The sequence below is a fragment of the Aethalodelphis obliquidens genome, unplaced genomic scaffold (genome assembly GCF_003676395.1).
Source record: "Aethalodelphis obliquidens isolate GAN/ISIS:26980383/991018 unplaced genomic scaffold, ASM367639v1 scaffold42, whole genome shotgun sequence".
In the NCBI taxonomy this organism is placed as follows: Eukaryota; Metazoa; Chordata; class Mammalia; order Artiodactyla; family Delphinidae; genus Aethalodelphis; species Aethalodelphis obliquidens.
The window spans coordinates 16,292,335-16,308,929 of NW_020837986.1; the positions used below are offsets into that span (position 1 = coordinate 16,292,335).

The 16,595-nt window shown below is 55.7% G+C and overlaps 2 protein-coding genes across 12 annotated transcripts in view; both read right to left on the reverse strand.

Moving 5' to 3' along the window:
- Positions 1-1,595, reverse strand: part of UBOX5 (U-box domain containing 5) — a 32,829-nt gene extending 31,234 nt beyond the window's left edge. Inside the window, exon 1 of the mRNA XM_027078767.1 lies at positions 1,491-1,595. The gene's annotated coding sequence lies outside the window, so the exon portion shown is untranslated. The remainder of the gene's footprint in view (positions 1-1,490) is intronic.
- LZTS3 (leucine zipper tumor suppressor family member 3) overlaps positions 1-14,438 on the reverse strand; it is a 45,672-nt gene extending 31,234 nt beyond the window's left edge. For 2 of the 11 annotated variants that reach the window (XM_027078759.1, XM_027078756.1), the window contains exons 1-4: positions 8,467-10,081; positions 7,506-7,976; positions 6,302-7,168; positions 1,491-5,961 (exon numbers count right to left, since the gene is read on the reverse strand). In XM_027078759.1, coding sequence (XP_026934560.1) covers positions 5,263-5,961; positions 6,302-7,168; positions 7,506-7,976; positions 8,467-8,778 — 2,349 coding nt within the window. In that variant the 5' untranslated portion in view covers positions 8,779-10,081 and the 3' untranslated portion in view covers positions 1,491-5,262. Of the gene's footprint in view, positions 1-1,490; positions 5,962-6,301; positions 7,169-7,505; positions 7,977-8,466; positions 10,082-13,945 lie in introns of those variants that run through there. The other 9 variants (XM_027078763.1, XM_027078758.1, XM_027078762.1 and 6 more) reach the window with 9 other exon arrangements.
- Between the last annotated feature and the right edge of the window lie 2,157 nt (positions 14,439-16,595).

Here is a 16,595-nt window from a genome sequence, read left to right on the forward strand (position 1 = left end):
CAATTTACCAGTTACCGGATCTCATCCCTTAATTCTGATTTGATTCTTTTGCTAGAAAAATTTAACCCACTTATATCCTGATAAAATTACCACAAATAAATGGATACTTCAAACTCCATTTTTGTTTTAGCAAATAATATGTTGAGTAGCCCTGAGAATTAAAATAGCAAAAAACGAACTTCCTCTAGGCACTGCAGTCTACGAGAAGATTGACAAAAATCCCAACATGTAAACTACCTGCACCCACAACCATGTGAAAAAATTTCCAAATAAACAGTCCAAGTACCTATCACTGTTAGCACAACCGAACATTTGGCTTTATCTGTTTTCCTAGATTTGCAAGGCTGCACAGTATAGTATCTCAGACAAGTGAAGGGGAACCATCAGAATTCTTTGGTATCAAAGTTGACTTATTTGCATGATGAATGACAAGGCTTTGTTGGGGACCAGGAAAAATAAACCAATGAATGGGGAAGAAAATCATACTGACAAATTAGATGTGCATAACTGCCAAAAACCTCACTTTCTCAGCTGTCTTATGCAGCACAGAGTCTTTAGGTTTTATTCTGGTCTACCAGGCAGAAGCAAATTCATCCCAGAGCTTGCCCAAGGCCATTCAGAGCAGTGAGTCACAGAATCTAGGTGACCGTTCTTACTATTCACAAAGTGTGAGCAAAGTGCAGAAAACATAAATTCAGGTTCCAGCAGCAACAAATGACTAAAGCACAAAACATTAGCCATGTTGGTGCTAAAGCACTTGGCTCCAGCTCCACAGGATGAAGCACCGTCCAAGGGTCTGCAGTGAGTGGGCAATGAAGCATCACCCGAGGAGGCCCATGCACGTAACTGGTATGGAGAGGGCCCAAAGCTCCCTGAGTCAGGAAAGAAGAGCTGTGTCATGATTTGTACGGAAAGAGAAATAGCAATTATTTTTCTTTTCCCTGGAGAGAAAAAAGGGAGGGGGACATCAATAACACCCTTAGACTTGTGCAACCAGAAACTATCTGTTAAAAAATGGGGAAAAGGTATATATCGTAGTGATATTTACTGAAGACTCAACCTCTCCCAGGTACTGAGCAAAATGCCGCAAGGCCTTGCTGCTCAAAGTGCGGCCTGCGGAGCAGCGGCATCAGCCTCACCTGGAAACTGGTGAGAAACGCTGAATCTCAGGCCCCACCCCAGACTTACAGAATCCGAACCTCCAGATTCCAGTGAATCGCATGCAGATTGAAGTGTGATAAGAGAAGCGGCAGAATATCTCACTACGCTCTCACAAAAGACCTGTGAAGCAAGTACTGTTATCATCTCCGTCTCACAGAGGAAAACTCAAGGTTCAGGTAAGCAGCCTGCCAAAGGCCACAGAACTCCGGGTCGCCGAGGTTCTCCCTAGAGCCGGGCCTTGGACAGGTGCCCGCAGCCCGCGCCGGGAAGCGCAGCCCAGCTCGGCAGAGAGCGCCGCCGCGGCCTCCTCTCTGGCCGCCGTCACTCACCTGAGCCTGTGGAGCACGGGCGCCGCAACACCAGTCGCCACTCCCGCGAGTGGCCGCGGCTCGGCGACTCCTCCAGCTACCCCCGGGCCGCACAGCCCCACTTCCGGCCAACTGCCCGTTACTTCCGTATGCTGTGCGAGTGACGGGTGCGGCCGAGGCTCAAAAGACTCTGTCAGCGTTTTCCAAAGACGTTTTCCACAGGAAGATGTTGCTGCAGAGACAGGACCTGCGAAGGGAAAACCGCGCTGTGGATGGACGGCTCTGAAAGTCACTGAATAGCCTAGATACAGGTTGGAATCTCAGACCGCTACACAGGGTTTATGGCCTTGGGGAAGTCACGTAAATTCTCTAAGCCAAGTTTCTTATCTGCCCAATGAGGTAATCATGCATTTATAATAGAGATATATCTAGAAAGCGTTCTCAGGAGGAGAGTTAGTGATGGATAGACGAGCCTGTTAGGAGAAATGGATGTGAGGAGCTGGGCTGAAAAGGCCAGAGCTTTGGCAGATGAGCCAGGGTGATCCTCCACCTCCCCAAGTAGGCGGGCTCCCACCTGAGTGGGTATGGGCAACTAGGCAGGGAAGAGACTCTCGAGACTTCCAGGAGGACTTGGCCCCAGACGGCCGTCCCTGGGGGCACTGGAGACGATCAGTGTGATCAGGGTGGTCACACCTTGTCCGTGCTTTGGCTGCTGGTCCGCCCATCCTAAGGGCTGTGAAGGGGACCTGAGAAATGGTGCTCCCTCCAGGGCACCGTCTTGAGAGGGAGGACACTTCACTGCAAGGAGAGGCAAGCCTGGCATCCCAACTCCTGAGCTCTGTGGAGGGCACTGTTTGCCTGGGGGTGAGCATTTTGGGCCCTAGACCACTGACACCACTGCTCAGAGAGGGTTCTCTCACCGGGGCTGGACCAGAGCAAACACTGTGAGTTGCTAATTACGACTCTGTCCTTGCCAGCAGAACCCAGAGAGAGAGCCTAGGCGATGAAATGAACTGTAACGGCTCCTTGGCAGCCACGACAATCCCGTTCCTCTTTGCCAATACTCAATTTCCCAGGCTCCCCTGAAGTGAGAAGAGCATGTGACTCAGTTCCAGCCCACAAAATTTAAAGGGAATGGTGCTGTGAAGCTTCTTGGAAAGCTTTTACTTTCATGATAGAGTGCTGCTGCCTCAGTCACTTCACGCAGCGGTGGCTGCCGCCTTGTGGCATGGAGGGAACATGCAAAAGATGGGAGAGGAGGAGGATGAAAAGTCTAGGTCCTTGATGAACCAACACCTATGACACTTAGAGGATGCTTATGTCCAGACTTTTTGTCAGGTGAGGAAAAATGAACCACTCTGAGGTCCTGTGTATCAGGTTGTGTTACTTGTAGCAGAGTGCATTCTTGATTGAGGGTCTTTGTGAGGATGACCAAAGGAATTATAAAGGACAGCTTCCTACTTGAAGCACGCTTGGGTCGCTTCTGCCTTTGGGGCCTCACCACTAATTACAAACCGGTTCTCGGCCTTCATGTGTTCTGCCCTCAGACTTTGGCTAATCACTGTAAGGTGGCTCAGGATGCTGCAGGCTGCATCTAGTTGTCCTGCATCACCTGCCTTCTGACCAGCAGTCTGTTATCCAGATTCTGAGCTGGAACTAGTTTGAAACCCTTTTGGCAACAGTCTGAGCTGAAGAGAAAGCCCCTTTGGGCAGAAACGTGGAACCACTACTCCTCCTGGGCAACAGGGAGGAGCTTGGGCTTTGGGCCAACCTCCTGGCACGGCCCAGTGAGCACCTCCAGTCTCATGCCTCCTCTGGGAAATGTTTACTCCAGCTTTGCCCTCCACACCCCCCTCACCCAGCCTCACCTCCCACACCTGCAAAGACACAAGCAGGCCGAAAGAGTGCCACTCAAGAGGCTTTCTCCATTTTATTTCTTTGGGAAAAGAAAACGAAGTCTTTCCATCACATGTGGTAGAGATATATATTTATATATATTTATATATAATTTCTTTTGTAGTTGGAAATCCCAAAGCTAAGTCTGTTCATATTTTTTTCTATTTTTTTTTAACCTACTAATGCCTCCTCTTCCCCCTGCCCCTCTGGCCCAGGCCCAGTTTCTGGGGCAGGTGCAGTGAAGGGTGAGTGGAATGGGCAGTGATTGCCAGGACAGCCCCCCACCCAGCTCAGAGATCTGGTGAGGGGCACTGGAAAGGGCTGTGCAGAAGGACAGAGGCCACAGAGGCACTCCTGTTTTTGTGGGGGATGCACAGCTCGTTAAACAGTCACCAGTCATGGGAGGAGGCTGGTCAGGGGTCAGGGAATTGCTCACAGTAGTTGCCAGCTCCCTCCACCCTGCCCCACAAACCCAGTCTGTGGGTGGGAAGGAGAGAGTAAAAAGAGAGAAATACAAGGGCTGAGGACCAAGCCTCCTCTGATTTTTATTGCTGGTGTGTTAGAAATTTGCCTTTCCCTTCTTATTTTGGGGAGATGGACTCTGAGAGGGCCCCCAGAGGAGGAAGTGACATTGGCTTCCCCAGTCCCCACTGATGGCCATGCCAGGCCTACCCTGGGCAAACACTGGGCTACTTCAGGCCTCTGGGACCCAGAGGTCAGAGATCCTCTCAGTTCAGTCTTGTTCTTCAAGAGCAATCATAGCCACCCCCACCCCCCAAAACAAGGGCCTCAGGCTCAAGCTTGGGCCCAGTGGAACTTGGAAGTGGGCAGTGCACCAAAGATCAAGCAGTTTTCTACTGGAAGAAAAGGTGAGGTTTGGGGGAAGAGATGGCCTAAGACAATGATGTTCTGAGCATGAAAGCAATAGGCTGAGCACGAAAGCAGAAGGTGGCTGAGGGAATCAAGTCAGGGAAAACACAAGAAGACATCACAGACACTCATGTGACCTCAGAAACTAGGTGAGGGGAGTGCCTGAGAGGCAGGTGGCACTTAATAGCTGTAGTTAGAGCTGGACAGTGGCCCTGGGTGTGGGGTCAGCCAAGCAGATGGGGCTGTTGTCCTGTGGGATCCTGGTCAGAAGGGTGAGGGTAAAGCTAAGAAGCCTCCAGGTGACCCTTCTCAAAAATAGGATGGCAGATCTTCCCTGGGCACTGAGCCTCCAGCCCCAGCCCTTCTCTCCTCCAACACACACATATGGACACACACTCAGGACCAGGCCAGGCTCTGAGGCCTGAGTCCAAGAGACCTTGGCAGGGAGGGGCTGGGCAAGTAGCCCTCTCAACCACAGGTAGGCCACCTGCTCCCGTTTGTCCTGCCAATCTGCCCAAGGAGGGAGAAAAGTACTGGAAGGAGAGAGGCCAGGAGTCCAAGGTGTCAGCTTTGGCAGAACGCACGCAAGCCCCCTCAGGTTACGTGGCCAAGGAGATGGGTACAGAGAGCATCTCTGGACACAGGGTGGCCGACAGTAGCAGCCCAGACCCACCAAGGAGCTGGGCACCTCATGGCACTGCAAGGCCTGCCACCTCTCCAACAAGGGAGTGCCAAGAAAAAGAGCATGAGTTCCCCTGCTGCCTGGGCTCCTCATCCCCACTCACTCTGCCCTTCCCCTGTTTCCTCCTTGGGAGAAGGGTCGAGTGGGCTGCCCAGAGGGGCAGTGGTAGAGCTGGGAGACACCCAGTGAGGGGAGGGGAGGGGAGGGGCCTGGTCACAGCTGCTTTGAGAACCTCTTTGGTCTGGGGATACAGGGGATGGGGAAAAGAGATGGCGGAGGGGGGGACACTGGGACTCTGGCCTTTGACTGGGTATTTGTCAAAAGGCCACATGCCCAGGTAGGGGATCAGATTTCTGTGGACTCGATGCGCTCGAGGCGGGAGGGGGTCCAGGCTTTCTTCTCCTCCCCATGTTGAGGTGTAGGCGTGCTGGCACCTCCCGCAGCCCCCCGCTCTCGCAGCCGCCGCTCCAGCTGCTGGTTGCGCTGGTACATTTCCACATAACTCAGCTGCAGCTGCTTCTGGTACTCGATGACCTTTTCCTTCTCCTCCAACCACACTCGGCGCTCCTCTGCGAAGCTGGCACCCTGGCGCTCCCGGGCTCGCCGCTCAGCTGCCAGCTCAGCCTGCAGGCGCCCCACCTCCCGCCGCAGGGCCCGAGTCCCACTCTCCCCCCCAGCATCCACCTCCCCATCCAAGGAAACCAGGGAGGCGGCAGCAGCCACCCCAGCCTGACGGCGCATCTTGGCCTCGTCGCTCTCGCAGGTGGCCAGCACGTCCTGCGGCTCGGCCGGGTCCACTGGGGTCAGCGCCGGCTTGAGGCAGGCAGAGGGCAGCTCGCCCTCACCCAGCTCCAGGCTGGCCTGTTTGCTGCTGAAGGAGTCCCTCAGGCTGAGCAGCTGCTCCTCCTTCTCCCGCAGTGAGGCCCGGCCCTCCCGCAGCTGCGAGCGCAGCCCAACAATCTCACTCAGCTTCTGGGACACATCCGCCTGCGAGTCCTTCAGCTGCTGCTTCAGTAGGGAAATCTCCCCAGCCTTCTGGCATACCTGGGCAGGGACAGGTGAGAAGAGAAGTCAGGGTGAAGGCAGAGCTCTGCTCACCCACACCCCAGCCCCCATATCCAGCCCCAGGGCATCAAGCTGCCCCAGGGCTCAGGGTCAGCTCGTCATCATGGCAGAAATGACATGCAGGCTTCCCTCCTCAGACTTGGGACAGACATGGCTAATCTCACACAGCCTGGGACAGCTCTGGTCCTCACAGACACTCCTAATTGATCCCTGCACAACCTTCACACCCCTTGTGATAGTTGTGGGCTGCTGCTCTGGGTTTCTCCAGAGAGACAGAAGGAAGGGGACACAGGGAGATGCCCAACCCCCCAGTCTGCACCTCCCACTTAGTTTCCTCCATCCGGGGCAGGAAGTCGGCCTGTTCCTTCTGGCAGGCGGCAACCTTGTCCTCAAGCTCTTCCCGTTGCCTCATCAGCCGGGCTGCCTCCTCCTGCAGCTGCTTCTTGTCCTGCTGCAGCCGCAGCACCTGCAGCTGTAGGCCTTGCTGGGCGCGCTGGGCGCGACGGGCCACCTGCTGCAGCTTCCCACTGCAGCCCTGCCGCAGCTCGGCCAGCTCACGCTCCCAGGCCTTCTGACGCTCCTCCAGCACCTGGGCCACTGCCGCCTCACTCTGCTCCAGGCTACGCCGCAGAGCTGCCACCTCCTGTTCCTTCTCCCACAGCCTTTCCTCTAGCTCCTGGATCAGAGCACTGGGCGAGGGTGGTGAGCAGGCCGCAAATGGCAGGCCTCCACCTCCGCTGTCCCCTGATCCCAGGTGGCCTGGCCGCCCCATGGATGAGGATGACCCACTCTTGCTGGAGGCCCGCACACTGTCAGAGGTTGCCAGGTCCTGGTAGCCTGACCCACCACCGCTGCTGCTGCCACCACTGCCACTACCATAGCTGGCAGTGCCAATGCGGTTGATGTGGCTGGTGGAGGCACTGAGGGGCGCCAGGTGCTGGCTATAGCTGGAGCTGTAGGTGGGCAGGCTTGTGAGTGAGTTCCGGCCTGAGTCTGAGAGGCCGCCCCCTCCCCCACCCGCTGGGGTCATGGTCCGAGACTTGTCCAGTCCACCCTTGAGGCCACCAGGGCCCTGTCGTCCCTCAGGGGTCCCGTTGGTCTGGGGGGGGCACAAGTTCTGCATGGAGTGGAAATTTTTGGGTACAACAGGCTTGAAGGCCGAAGGCCGAACTAGCGGCTCTGAGCACTGCGCAAAAGCAAGGAAGGGGGAGTCGACATCAGGATGGGACCTTAGCCTTGCCCCCAGTCTCTTCCCTCTGATCTAGACTTGTTCAGCCCCACCTCCCACCCCCATTGGATCTCCATCCTGGGAGTCCCTCCTGGCTGGAGTCCCACCTTATATCCACCACCTGCCCCCCTCACAGCCAGGTCTTTGCCCTAGACCTACCAGCTGGAGTTGGCCCCCAAGGCTCCCCAGCCCAGCTTCTATCTCAGCCCCTACAACCCAAAAACGTCCAAGAAGGCCCACTTCACCCTCCTCTATGGGCTGCCTCCTGCCCCAGGAAAAGGCCCCAGGGACTGACCTGGTCTAGCTTGCCAGAGGTGGCCAGGAGCTTGGGTGGGTGGCTGGGCTCACGATACTGTGGTGGGGCCTTGTCACTGCCACCGCTGCTGCTGCTGCCACCACTGCTGCCCACCACATTGCCGCAGACATCTGTGTGGTCATTGCCCCGTAGCTCGCCATTGAGGTAGAGTGAATTGGCGAGAGCCTTGTCCTCCGAGGGGTAGCGGCCTGGCCTCTCCCTGCTGGCCCCACTGCCACGGGGGCCAGGGAAACTGCCTTGGCTGCCCCCACCCCCCGTGCGGGTGCCCACACTCTTCATGGCGAACTCCTGAGTGTGGGCCACCCCACTGCCCACACTGCCCATGGCCAGACGAGGGTCTGGGGGTCCGAGCTCAGAGGGCCGAGGGGCAAAGGCCAGGAGGGGATCCCGCCCTGGATCAGCGCGCACAGGCAGTGTCTCCAGCTTCGCCATGACTAAGCCAGGGGGGCACTGTGGGCACAGGTGGGAAAGCAGATAGGTCAGCTCCACCTCCACTCCCACCATCCCATGCAAGCCCGACCCGGCACCACCTGCACCCTGCCCCTCAGTGTCTCCTTCCTTATAGTGGGTACAAGAGTTCCCAAACACCCAAGGTAAAGGAATGGGGCTGGGTAAATAATGATAGCTTGGTAATAGGGGCTGCCCGTTGCACACCTGACAAAGCCCAACCCCCAGGGACTATGCACCTACCCTCCTAGCTTTGCTCTGCTCAGTATTCCATTCTTTAACTCCCACCTCAAACCCACCTCCTTCATGAGCCTCCCAGACACAGTGACCCCCTCAACTCTTAACTGCAACCCCCAGAACTCAGGTGTACTTTACTCTGGGTCTGGACCCCTATATCCCAACCTCATGGGCTGGGGAGATGGGGTTGGAAGGGGACAGCAGTACCTGAATTCAGTAGGGAACCTCAGAACTTAAGGGAGGGAGAGAAACCCACCCCTATCCAAAAACTGTGGATGGGAGTCCTTCCCGGGCCCCTAACCCAGGGTGTTGCAGTCAAGGGCAGAAGTGGAGGCTCACTACCAGCGCAGGATCCTCTCCTTGCCTCTCCAAGGGGGTGGGGGGCCGACGGGTCCTCAAGCCTTGGACCCTCCGAGGCCCGGTCTGCAGGGGCCATGTGCCTCACTCTCGCAGCTCGGCCAGGACCAGCTGCGCGACTTTGGACGGGCCGACTGAGCCATCCTGGACTGCAGTTTTCTCCTCTGCGAAATGGGAGGAATGCAGGACCTACCTCGCAGAGCTGCCGCATGCCAGGCACCCCAGGGAGGCGGGCGCGGGGAGGGGACAAAGGTATTGGGGGTCTGGTGGGCGGGAGCTGCCGCGGCGGCGCTTATCTGGGCCACCAAGGGCATGCCCCGCCCCTCGCGGACTGCCGGGGACCCCAGCTGCAGCGCCTAGCAGGGGGCCCTCCCGGAGGTCTTTCCAACTCCGCCGCATGGGGGCCTGGCACGAGAGGGCCCCCTACCCATGGTCAGTACCTCAGCAGAGGCCCCCGGGCTGGCTGAGGCCGGGGCAGAGGACGCAGCGCCGCCAGCGCGGGCGCCTGCCATGCCTCCCTCCTGGCTTGCTGTTCCTACAAGTGGGCGGGGGCAGGAGCGGGGCCTCCGTGCCCAGCGGCGCCCAGGAGGATTCCGCGCCTGCAGAACCCCTCCAAGAATTCACTGCCTTCGGGAAGACTTCCTGGATTACTCCCCTCCCCCGCTCCTTGTGGACCTTGACCCTGCTTAGTTCACCATGAATTTCTCTGAGCCCTTCAGTGGACGTGCGTCCCTCCTCCCCCAGGGCCGGCCCACAGAAGCAGGGGGAGCAGGGCCTCGGGTTACCTGCGCTCAGGAAGGCCCCGCTTCCTGGTTCCTTTGTCTCAAGTCCGCACCTGGGAAGACCTGCCCCAGAGATCCTCATATCCAGCCGGGCAGTGGGAGCAGGCAGTGCCTGCTGTGAGTGTAGACGCTCAAATACGTGTGCCAGAATGGCAGGGGGCGCCCTTCAGGCCTTTAACCCCTGTTCCCACCAGAAACCAGGCAGGGAGCCTTCCTTCTCTGCCAAGGTGAAGGGGTACTGGTAGCAGCCCTCGGCCCCTTGAGTGCACTTCAAACTATCTTCTACCCATATGCCCATTTTTAATGCTGTGTTTGACCAGGGGAGCCTTAACAAAACTCTTGCCCTTCAGTCTTCTGGCCATCACACCCGGAATTACAGCCCTAGGTGGTTGGAAAACTTACCACAAACCAGTCCACACTGACTTTGTAAAATTCCATTCTATCAGCATCTCCCCCCGACCCCCCAGGTGTGGAGAACAGGACTTTACTACATTGCTCCCTTAAGCTAATCTGTTCCACATGTCCCACAAGGCTGAGACCTAGGGTGAGTCAAGAGAGGCACCTAGGGCTCAATTTAGGTGCAGGATCAGCAAGTGCAGGACCCTGAGAGTGAGTGCCTCCTTTCATCTGGTGACCTAGGTGCCTCCCTTTTTTTTTTTAAATATATTTTTGGCTGCATTTGGTCTTCGTTGCTGCACGCAGGCTTTCTCTAGTTGCGGTGAATGGGGGCTACTCTTTTTTGCGATGCATGGGCTTCTCATTGCGGTGGCTTCTATTGTTGCAGAGCACGGGCTCTAGGCACGCGGGCCCAGTAGTTGTGGCTCAAGGGCTCTAGAGCGCAGGCTCAGTAGCTATGGTGCACGGGCTTACTTGCTTGGCGGCATGCGGGATCTTCCTGGACTAGGGCTCAAACCCGTGTCCCCTGCATTGGCAGGCGGATTCTTAACCACTGCGCCACCAGGGAAGCCCTACGTGCCTCTTGACTCACCCTGGCCATGCTGTCTCCACTCCCAGTGTACTCCAGCCCAGATATCCCCCTCCCATTCTAAGCATGACCCCCTTCACTTGCCATCTCTGGATGCAGTGTAGGGAGCAGCTAGGGACTGAGAGGGTGGAGGCTGTGAGGCCTGAGGCTTAGAACCAGTGGGAAGATCTGGGCAGGGAGGAAGAATGGACAGAATTTCACACAGATGGTGTTCAGGGGGTGGGGGCAAGGGAGGAATCTGGACTGGGGCACCAGGATGGATGTGACACCCTTAACTTGACAGAAGGAGAATGTTTGGGGGAAATGGGTGATTTGAGGAAGACCAGAGAAAGATATCTGTCACATACCGGATAGAAAGAGAGACTGGAATCATGAGCATTCAAGGGTGGTGTGGGTGGCGCCCAGCATGGAGCTCGAGTGGTAGAGCCCCAGAAGACTGGGAGGTGGTGTGGGAGTGGGAAGAAGGCCAGGAGAAGGCAGGCCCTGAAGACCAAGATGGAGTGGGCTGCAAGAATGTGGGGGCAGCTCCTAGTGTTAAAAAAGGGGCCAGGGCTTCCCTGGTGGCGCAGTGGTTGAGAATCTGCCTGCCAATGCAGGGGACACGGGTTCCAGCCCTGGTCCGGGAGGATCCCACACGCCACGGAGCAACTAAGCCAGTGCACCACAACTACTGAGTCTGCGCTCTAGAACCCGTGAGCCACAACTACTGAAGCCCACATGCCCAGAGCCCGTCTCTGCAACAAGAGAAGCCACTGCAATGAGAAGCCCACGCACTGCAACGAAGAGTAGCCCCCGCTCACTGCAACTAGAGAAAGCCCGCGCCCAGCAACGAAGACCCCACGCAGCCAAAAATAAATAAATTTATATTAAAAAAATTTTTTTAAAGGGACCAGGTAAAATTGGGATTGGCGGGGGTGTCCTGAATTTGGCAGGTGGAAACATCACGTGTCTATGAGAGAATGATTTCAGAAAAGTGGTGCAAGGCAGAGCCAGACTACAGGAGTAGGAGGGGGGTCTGGAGGGAAAGATGGAAGAGTTCCCTTCTCTCTCTCTCTTTTTTTTTTTTTTTGCGGTACGCGGGCCTCTCACTGTTGTGGCCTCTCCCGTTGCGGAGCACAGGCTCCAGACACGCAGGCCCAGCGGCCATGGCTCACGGGCCCAGCCGCTCCGTGGCATGTGGGATCTTCCCAGACCGGGGCACGAACCCGTGTCCCCTGCATCGGCAGGCGGACTCTCAACCACTGCGCCACAAGGGAAGCCTCCCCTCTCTTTTAAGAGGAGGCCAGAGAAGGCAGTAATTTAAGGTGGTTTGGGATCCAAGGGCTCTCTTCTAATTTTAGAATTTAACATGGTAGAAACCTGAGTGTGGTGATATCCTGAAGGAAGGCATCAATAGTGAGATTAGAGATCTTGGCAAGGGGGCGCCACCAAAAGCCTGGATGTGGACAGGAGCAAACCTCAGAAGTGATCATGTTGATCATGAGAGTGACAGGAAGGTTCTTTGCAAACTGTAAGGTGCAGTACAAACATGCAATACTACCTTCTCTGAGATTCAGTAAAGGAGAATCTGACCATAGGTTGGGGCTGATCATATTCCACCCAGACCCACTGTTTCCCTGGATTGTGTGTGGTCCCCAGGAAGGCCTGGATGCCCAGAGTCCTGGATGGATGGAAATGAGGTCCCAGAACTGTTTCCTGAGCCTCCTATCCCTGTGGTTTACCTGGGGAATCTTTGACTACCAACCCACTGCAGCTCTCCCTGGAGTCTCGCTCTCCAAACAGCTTCTTGCCATAATTCTAACCTGTTATGGTCAGCCCCATACAAGCGTTCCCTGCCCCTTCTCTCTCCCAAGCTTGGGCTGCTGCAGCTTCTTTCCACAAAACCCCAGCAGGGACTGGTAGGATAAGCAGGGGCGTATGTTTCCCTGATAGGTGGAAACTGAGCCCAGGGGAAGGGTTTGAGCTTCATCTGTGGGTCTGGGTCCTGAACTAGCCCAGGTAGCTGAGTGTGGTCGGCAAAGACAGGCTCATGGCCTCAGCTCAACAACCTGGGATGACAGCCTGTTGCCCGATTCTGCCTCTATCTCTGTCCTATCAGCTCTCAGTGCCTAGGACATTACACACAGTATTAGTGGTCATGAACAGGCCAAAGAGACAATACCTGGGGGTTACATGGGCAGGTCCTTCCATCCTACAGTGACCACCCACCCCACCGTAGCTGTGTCCCTCCCAAAACTAGGAATACCCCACCCTTCTCTTGGGTCTCAGAGGCCCTAAGCTCAGCCCATTCACCCCCTAAAGATCTCAGCAGCCCCTCCTGCCAGCATCTTTGTGGGGGGCTCCTCACTGGGCTTTCTTTCTCAGCACTCCCTCCCCTGTGCAGCTGCCAAGGGACCCTTTCTAAAGGGCAAAGCCGATCTTGTCTGTGCTCTGCCCAAATTCTACTGCACCAAGTGCAATAGACAGAGTTATGGAGGTATCAGCTCCAAGTGTAAATCCCAGCTCAGCTGGTTAGGGGTGGAACTGCATGCAGGTTATTCCACCGTGGGTTCTCACACCTACCCTACAGGAATCTTAAGAAGTGAATGTATTATGGGTAAATGCCTGGCATTCCTCTCAGCCCTCAGAACCAGAGCAGAGCTTGAAGCAGGGCCCCCAAGGCCTCTCCTGTTGCTCATCCTATTTCCCTTGACCTGAGCCCCTCTCCACTCTACACACAAAATCTCTTCTCAGCTCTCTGTGCCCATCCTGCATCCTTCAAGGACCAATCCAAATGCTGCCTCCCAGGAGAGCATCCCTGATCTACCCTGGGAGAGGGGGTAGGGTGGTCTTGGAGCACTTGGCTCAGGCCACTCCAGGGATATTTCATTCTGAGACTGGCCTGTGAGTACCCCCAGGGGGAACGGACGGCAGAGTCTTGGATCTCTGGCCCCTAGCACTGAGGAGATACAGAGAGAATGTGTGTGGGAATGCTAGTTATGAGCAATGCAAAGAGGCAGTGAATCGGACAGGAAAATCAGGAAGGGCTTCCGAGAAAAAGGACTGAGGGAGAAAAGGTATCAGGGGCACTGTAGGGCTTTTGGGGGTGCAGAGGTCTCCAGAACTTCTTGGTTGGGATGTGTGAGGGAAGATCCATCTTCCCTTGGCGACAAAGGGGGAAGGGCCCCATCCCCTAGATCCTGGCTCTGATAAATCCCATGTTTCAGGAGTGAGGGGGCTGACAGCGCCCCCCCACACACACCCCGAGCACACACACGCGCACACACGAGCCTCCCGCACGGGGGTGGGGGTGGGGGGTGGCGGGTGCTCGGGCGCTGCCCACGACAGAGACCCCGGCCACAGGCCATCCCGAGGAGGTGCCCGGGGGTGGGGTGGTCTCTGCGGTGGGGGGAATCCCTCCCGCACCTCTCGGTGCTCCCCACCAAGGCGTGTGGCCCGGGGGGCGGGGCGCAGTGGGAAGAGGTGACATAATCCGGGCCGCACCCCCTCCGGCCGCCACCTTCCCCCAGGCCCTGCGAAGCATCCATGACATCATCGGCCTCATCTTCACTCCCCTCACCCCCAAGGATCCCAGCAGTGGGACGCGCCCCCTCCCCGGCTCCGGGTCCTACCGAATGAGCCTCGCGGTGCAGCGGGCAAGGCGACAGACAGGTCGGAGCCGGGAGGGGCGCCGCAGTGGGCCTGCCTCACTTACTCGCTATCTCAGGGTCCGGTGCGGGGTCTTCGGCGCGGGCGCCGCCAGCCCGGCTAGCTGGCGCAGCCAGAAGCCCGCCCGGCTGGGCGCGAGGCGCGGGCCCGGCTGCGCTCCGCGCCCCTCCCGCTCCCCGCCTGGGCCCCGCCCACTCGCGGCTGCGGCAAACGCGGGCACGCCCTCCAGCCACGCCCCCCGGACCCGCCAATCCCGGGGCTGGGGCGGGGCCCAATGCCTTAACCCTTTCGTCGCTGCGTCCAGGCCCGCGCGTGGGACCCCTCTCTTTCACTCACCCCAGGGCGCCGCGAGTCTGCCCTGAGCCCCCTGCTTATTCCCTGTTAACCCTCAAGACCCTTGGGCTCAGCCCCCAGTCTCTCCTCTTCAACAAATCCAGTAGGACCGCGCCCTCCTTGAACCCCACATCTTTGGCGACAGGGAGGAGCCCCTCTGGCTTGGGGAAGGGGCTCTAGAAGCTAAGCCCCGAGCCCTATTCCTCTCGCGCTCCCGTTCTTCGGGACGCGACTTCCCAGCGAACGCCGTGGAGACCTTGCAAGTCTGCAAGGTGGGGGCGGGGCGAGACGTCTGGAGTGGATCCGACAACGCGCTTGGAAGACCCTTCGCGGGCATACGGGAGGCTTCGCGGGTCGTGACTGTCCGTCAGCAATCGGAACCGGTTTGAAACTTGATTGTCGCGGAGGATCACCGTCGTGGGGGAAAAGGCGGTTGACAAGGAAAAAGACATAACATTACAATCGAGCAGGGTTTGACTGCTTCACCCTGTGGGCCGAACATGGCAGGATGCCCGGCCCTTCGGAGTGAGAGGGAGTAAGGTGGTTCGTCTCAGATCTGGAGCACCAGCTTCGCACGCGCTTGCCAGGTCTGTGAGAAGAGTGCTCATTCCGCCCCTGGTGGCCCGGGAGGACTGCCGGGAGGAAGAAGTCTGTCTGGAAGTGAGGCCTTAGCCTTGAACAGGGTAGACAAGAAAGCCAGGCCTAGGGTTCAGAATTAGCAAGAGCCTGGAGGCACAAAGTGTCTGTCCTAAAAACTGCAGCGTCTCCACTCCGGCTGGCATTTAACCCATTGTAGCTCTACTGTTAACAGATGACTTGTTTGGTCATCTGTCATCTTATTTTATGGTTTTTATTTCTGGCTATTTCCTGTTTTCTGAATTTTTCCATATTTGCTTTTATCTGCTATAGTGATTTGCAATGCAGAAAGCCTGTTTTTAATTCTCCTGGTTGTTGCCTTTATCAAATAAAAATGCAGTTTATATTTCACAAATTATTAAAGTCAATGACAAATCATTTATTTTTATGTTCCTCGTTGTGTAATGAGAAATTTCCATCTCTTGGCCTGCTGCCCTCACACTTACTTTTATCTGTCCACTTAATCTAGGATGATAGACCCAACTTTTTTTTTTTTTTTTTTTTTTTTGCGGTACGCGGGACTCTCACTGTTGTGTCCTCTCCCGTTGCGGAGCACAGGCTCCGGACGCACAGGTTCAGCGGCCATGGCTCACGGGCGCAGCCGCTCCGCGGCATGTGGGATCTTCCCGGACCAGGGCACGAACCCGTGTCCCCTGCATCAGCAGGCGGACTCTCAACCACTGCGCCACCAGGGAAGCCCTAGACCCAGCTTTTGTTTTTACACTTTTTTTTTTTAAGTCAAAAAATCCTCTTTTTCAATCGTTTTTGGCTTTTGCGAACCCTTCGTTTAATTAGTAACAATGTCACTGCCAGTTTTTTATGCACTAATTTTTCTGTTCCTCATTCAGACTCATCTCCCACTTGACTGGTGATTTCAAGGAGAACTCTGGGATGTTACCTTTTTCTAAGTCTTTGCCCTAGGTGAGAATGCCTTTCTACTGTCTTTACACACATGGTGGCTTGACTATTTATAGAATAGTTTGAATATTGACTTGACTATTTATAGATAGTTTGAATCTCAAACTATCCCCATCAAGACTCTCTTGTCCTTATCCCATTCTTTTGGCTCTTAAAATGGTAGCAAGTACACCTGAAACTAATATAATGTTATATGTCAATTATAGCTCAAAAAAAAAGGTAACAAAGCTGGGCTGGTCTCTTTTATTATTATTATTTTTAATATTTATGTATTTATTTGGCTGTGGCGGGTCTTAGTTGCAGCAAGCAGGATCTCTGGGGCATGCCAGATCTTTTTTTAGTTGTGGCATGCGGGCTCCTTTTAGTTGAGGCATGCAGGATCTAGTTCCCTGACCAGGGATGGAGCCCTCAGTCCCCTGCATTGGGAGCGTGGAGCCCTAACTGCTGGACCACCAGGGAAGTCCCTGGGCTGGTCTCTTTTAGGCAAGCAATTCACCTGGTGCTTGTTGGGATTTTTCTTTACCCTCAAAAGTCAAACATTTTGCCAGTATAATTCTCAGTATAGGCATTTTTCTGTTACTTTTACAAAAACAAAAAAGGTCTTCTTTTCAACTGAGAAAAGTTTTCTTCTATGTTCTTTCTTGTCCATTCTATGAACAGATTGTTTAGGATATTTTTCTCCCCTAAAATTATCACGTTGGATTGCCATTGTCAATGAAATCTCTT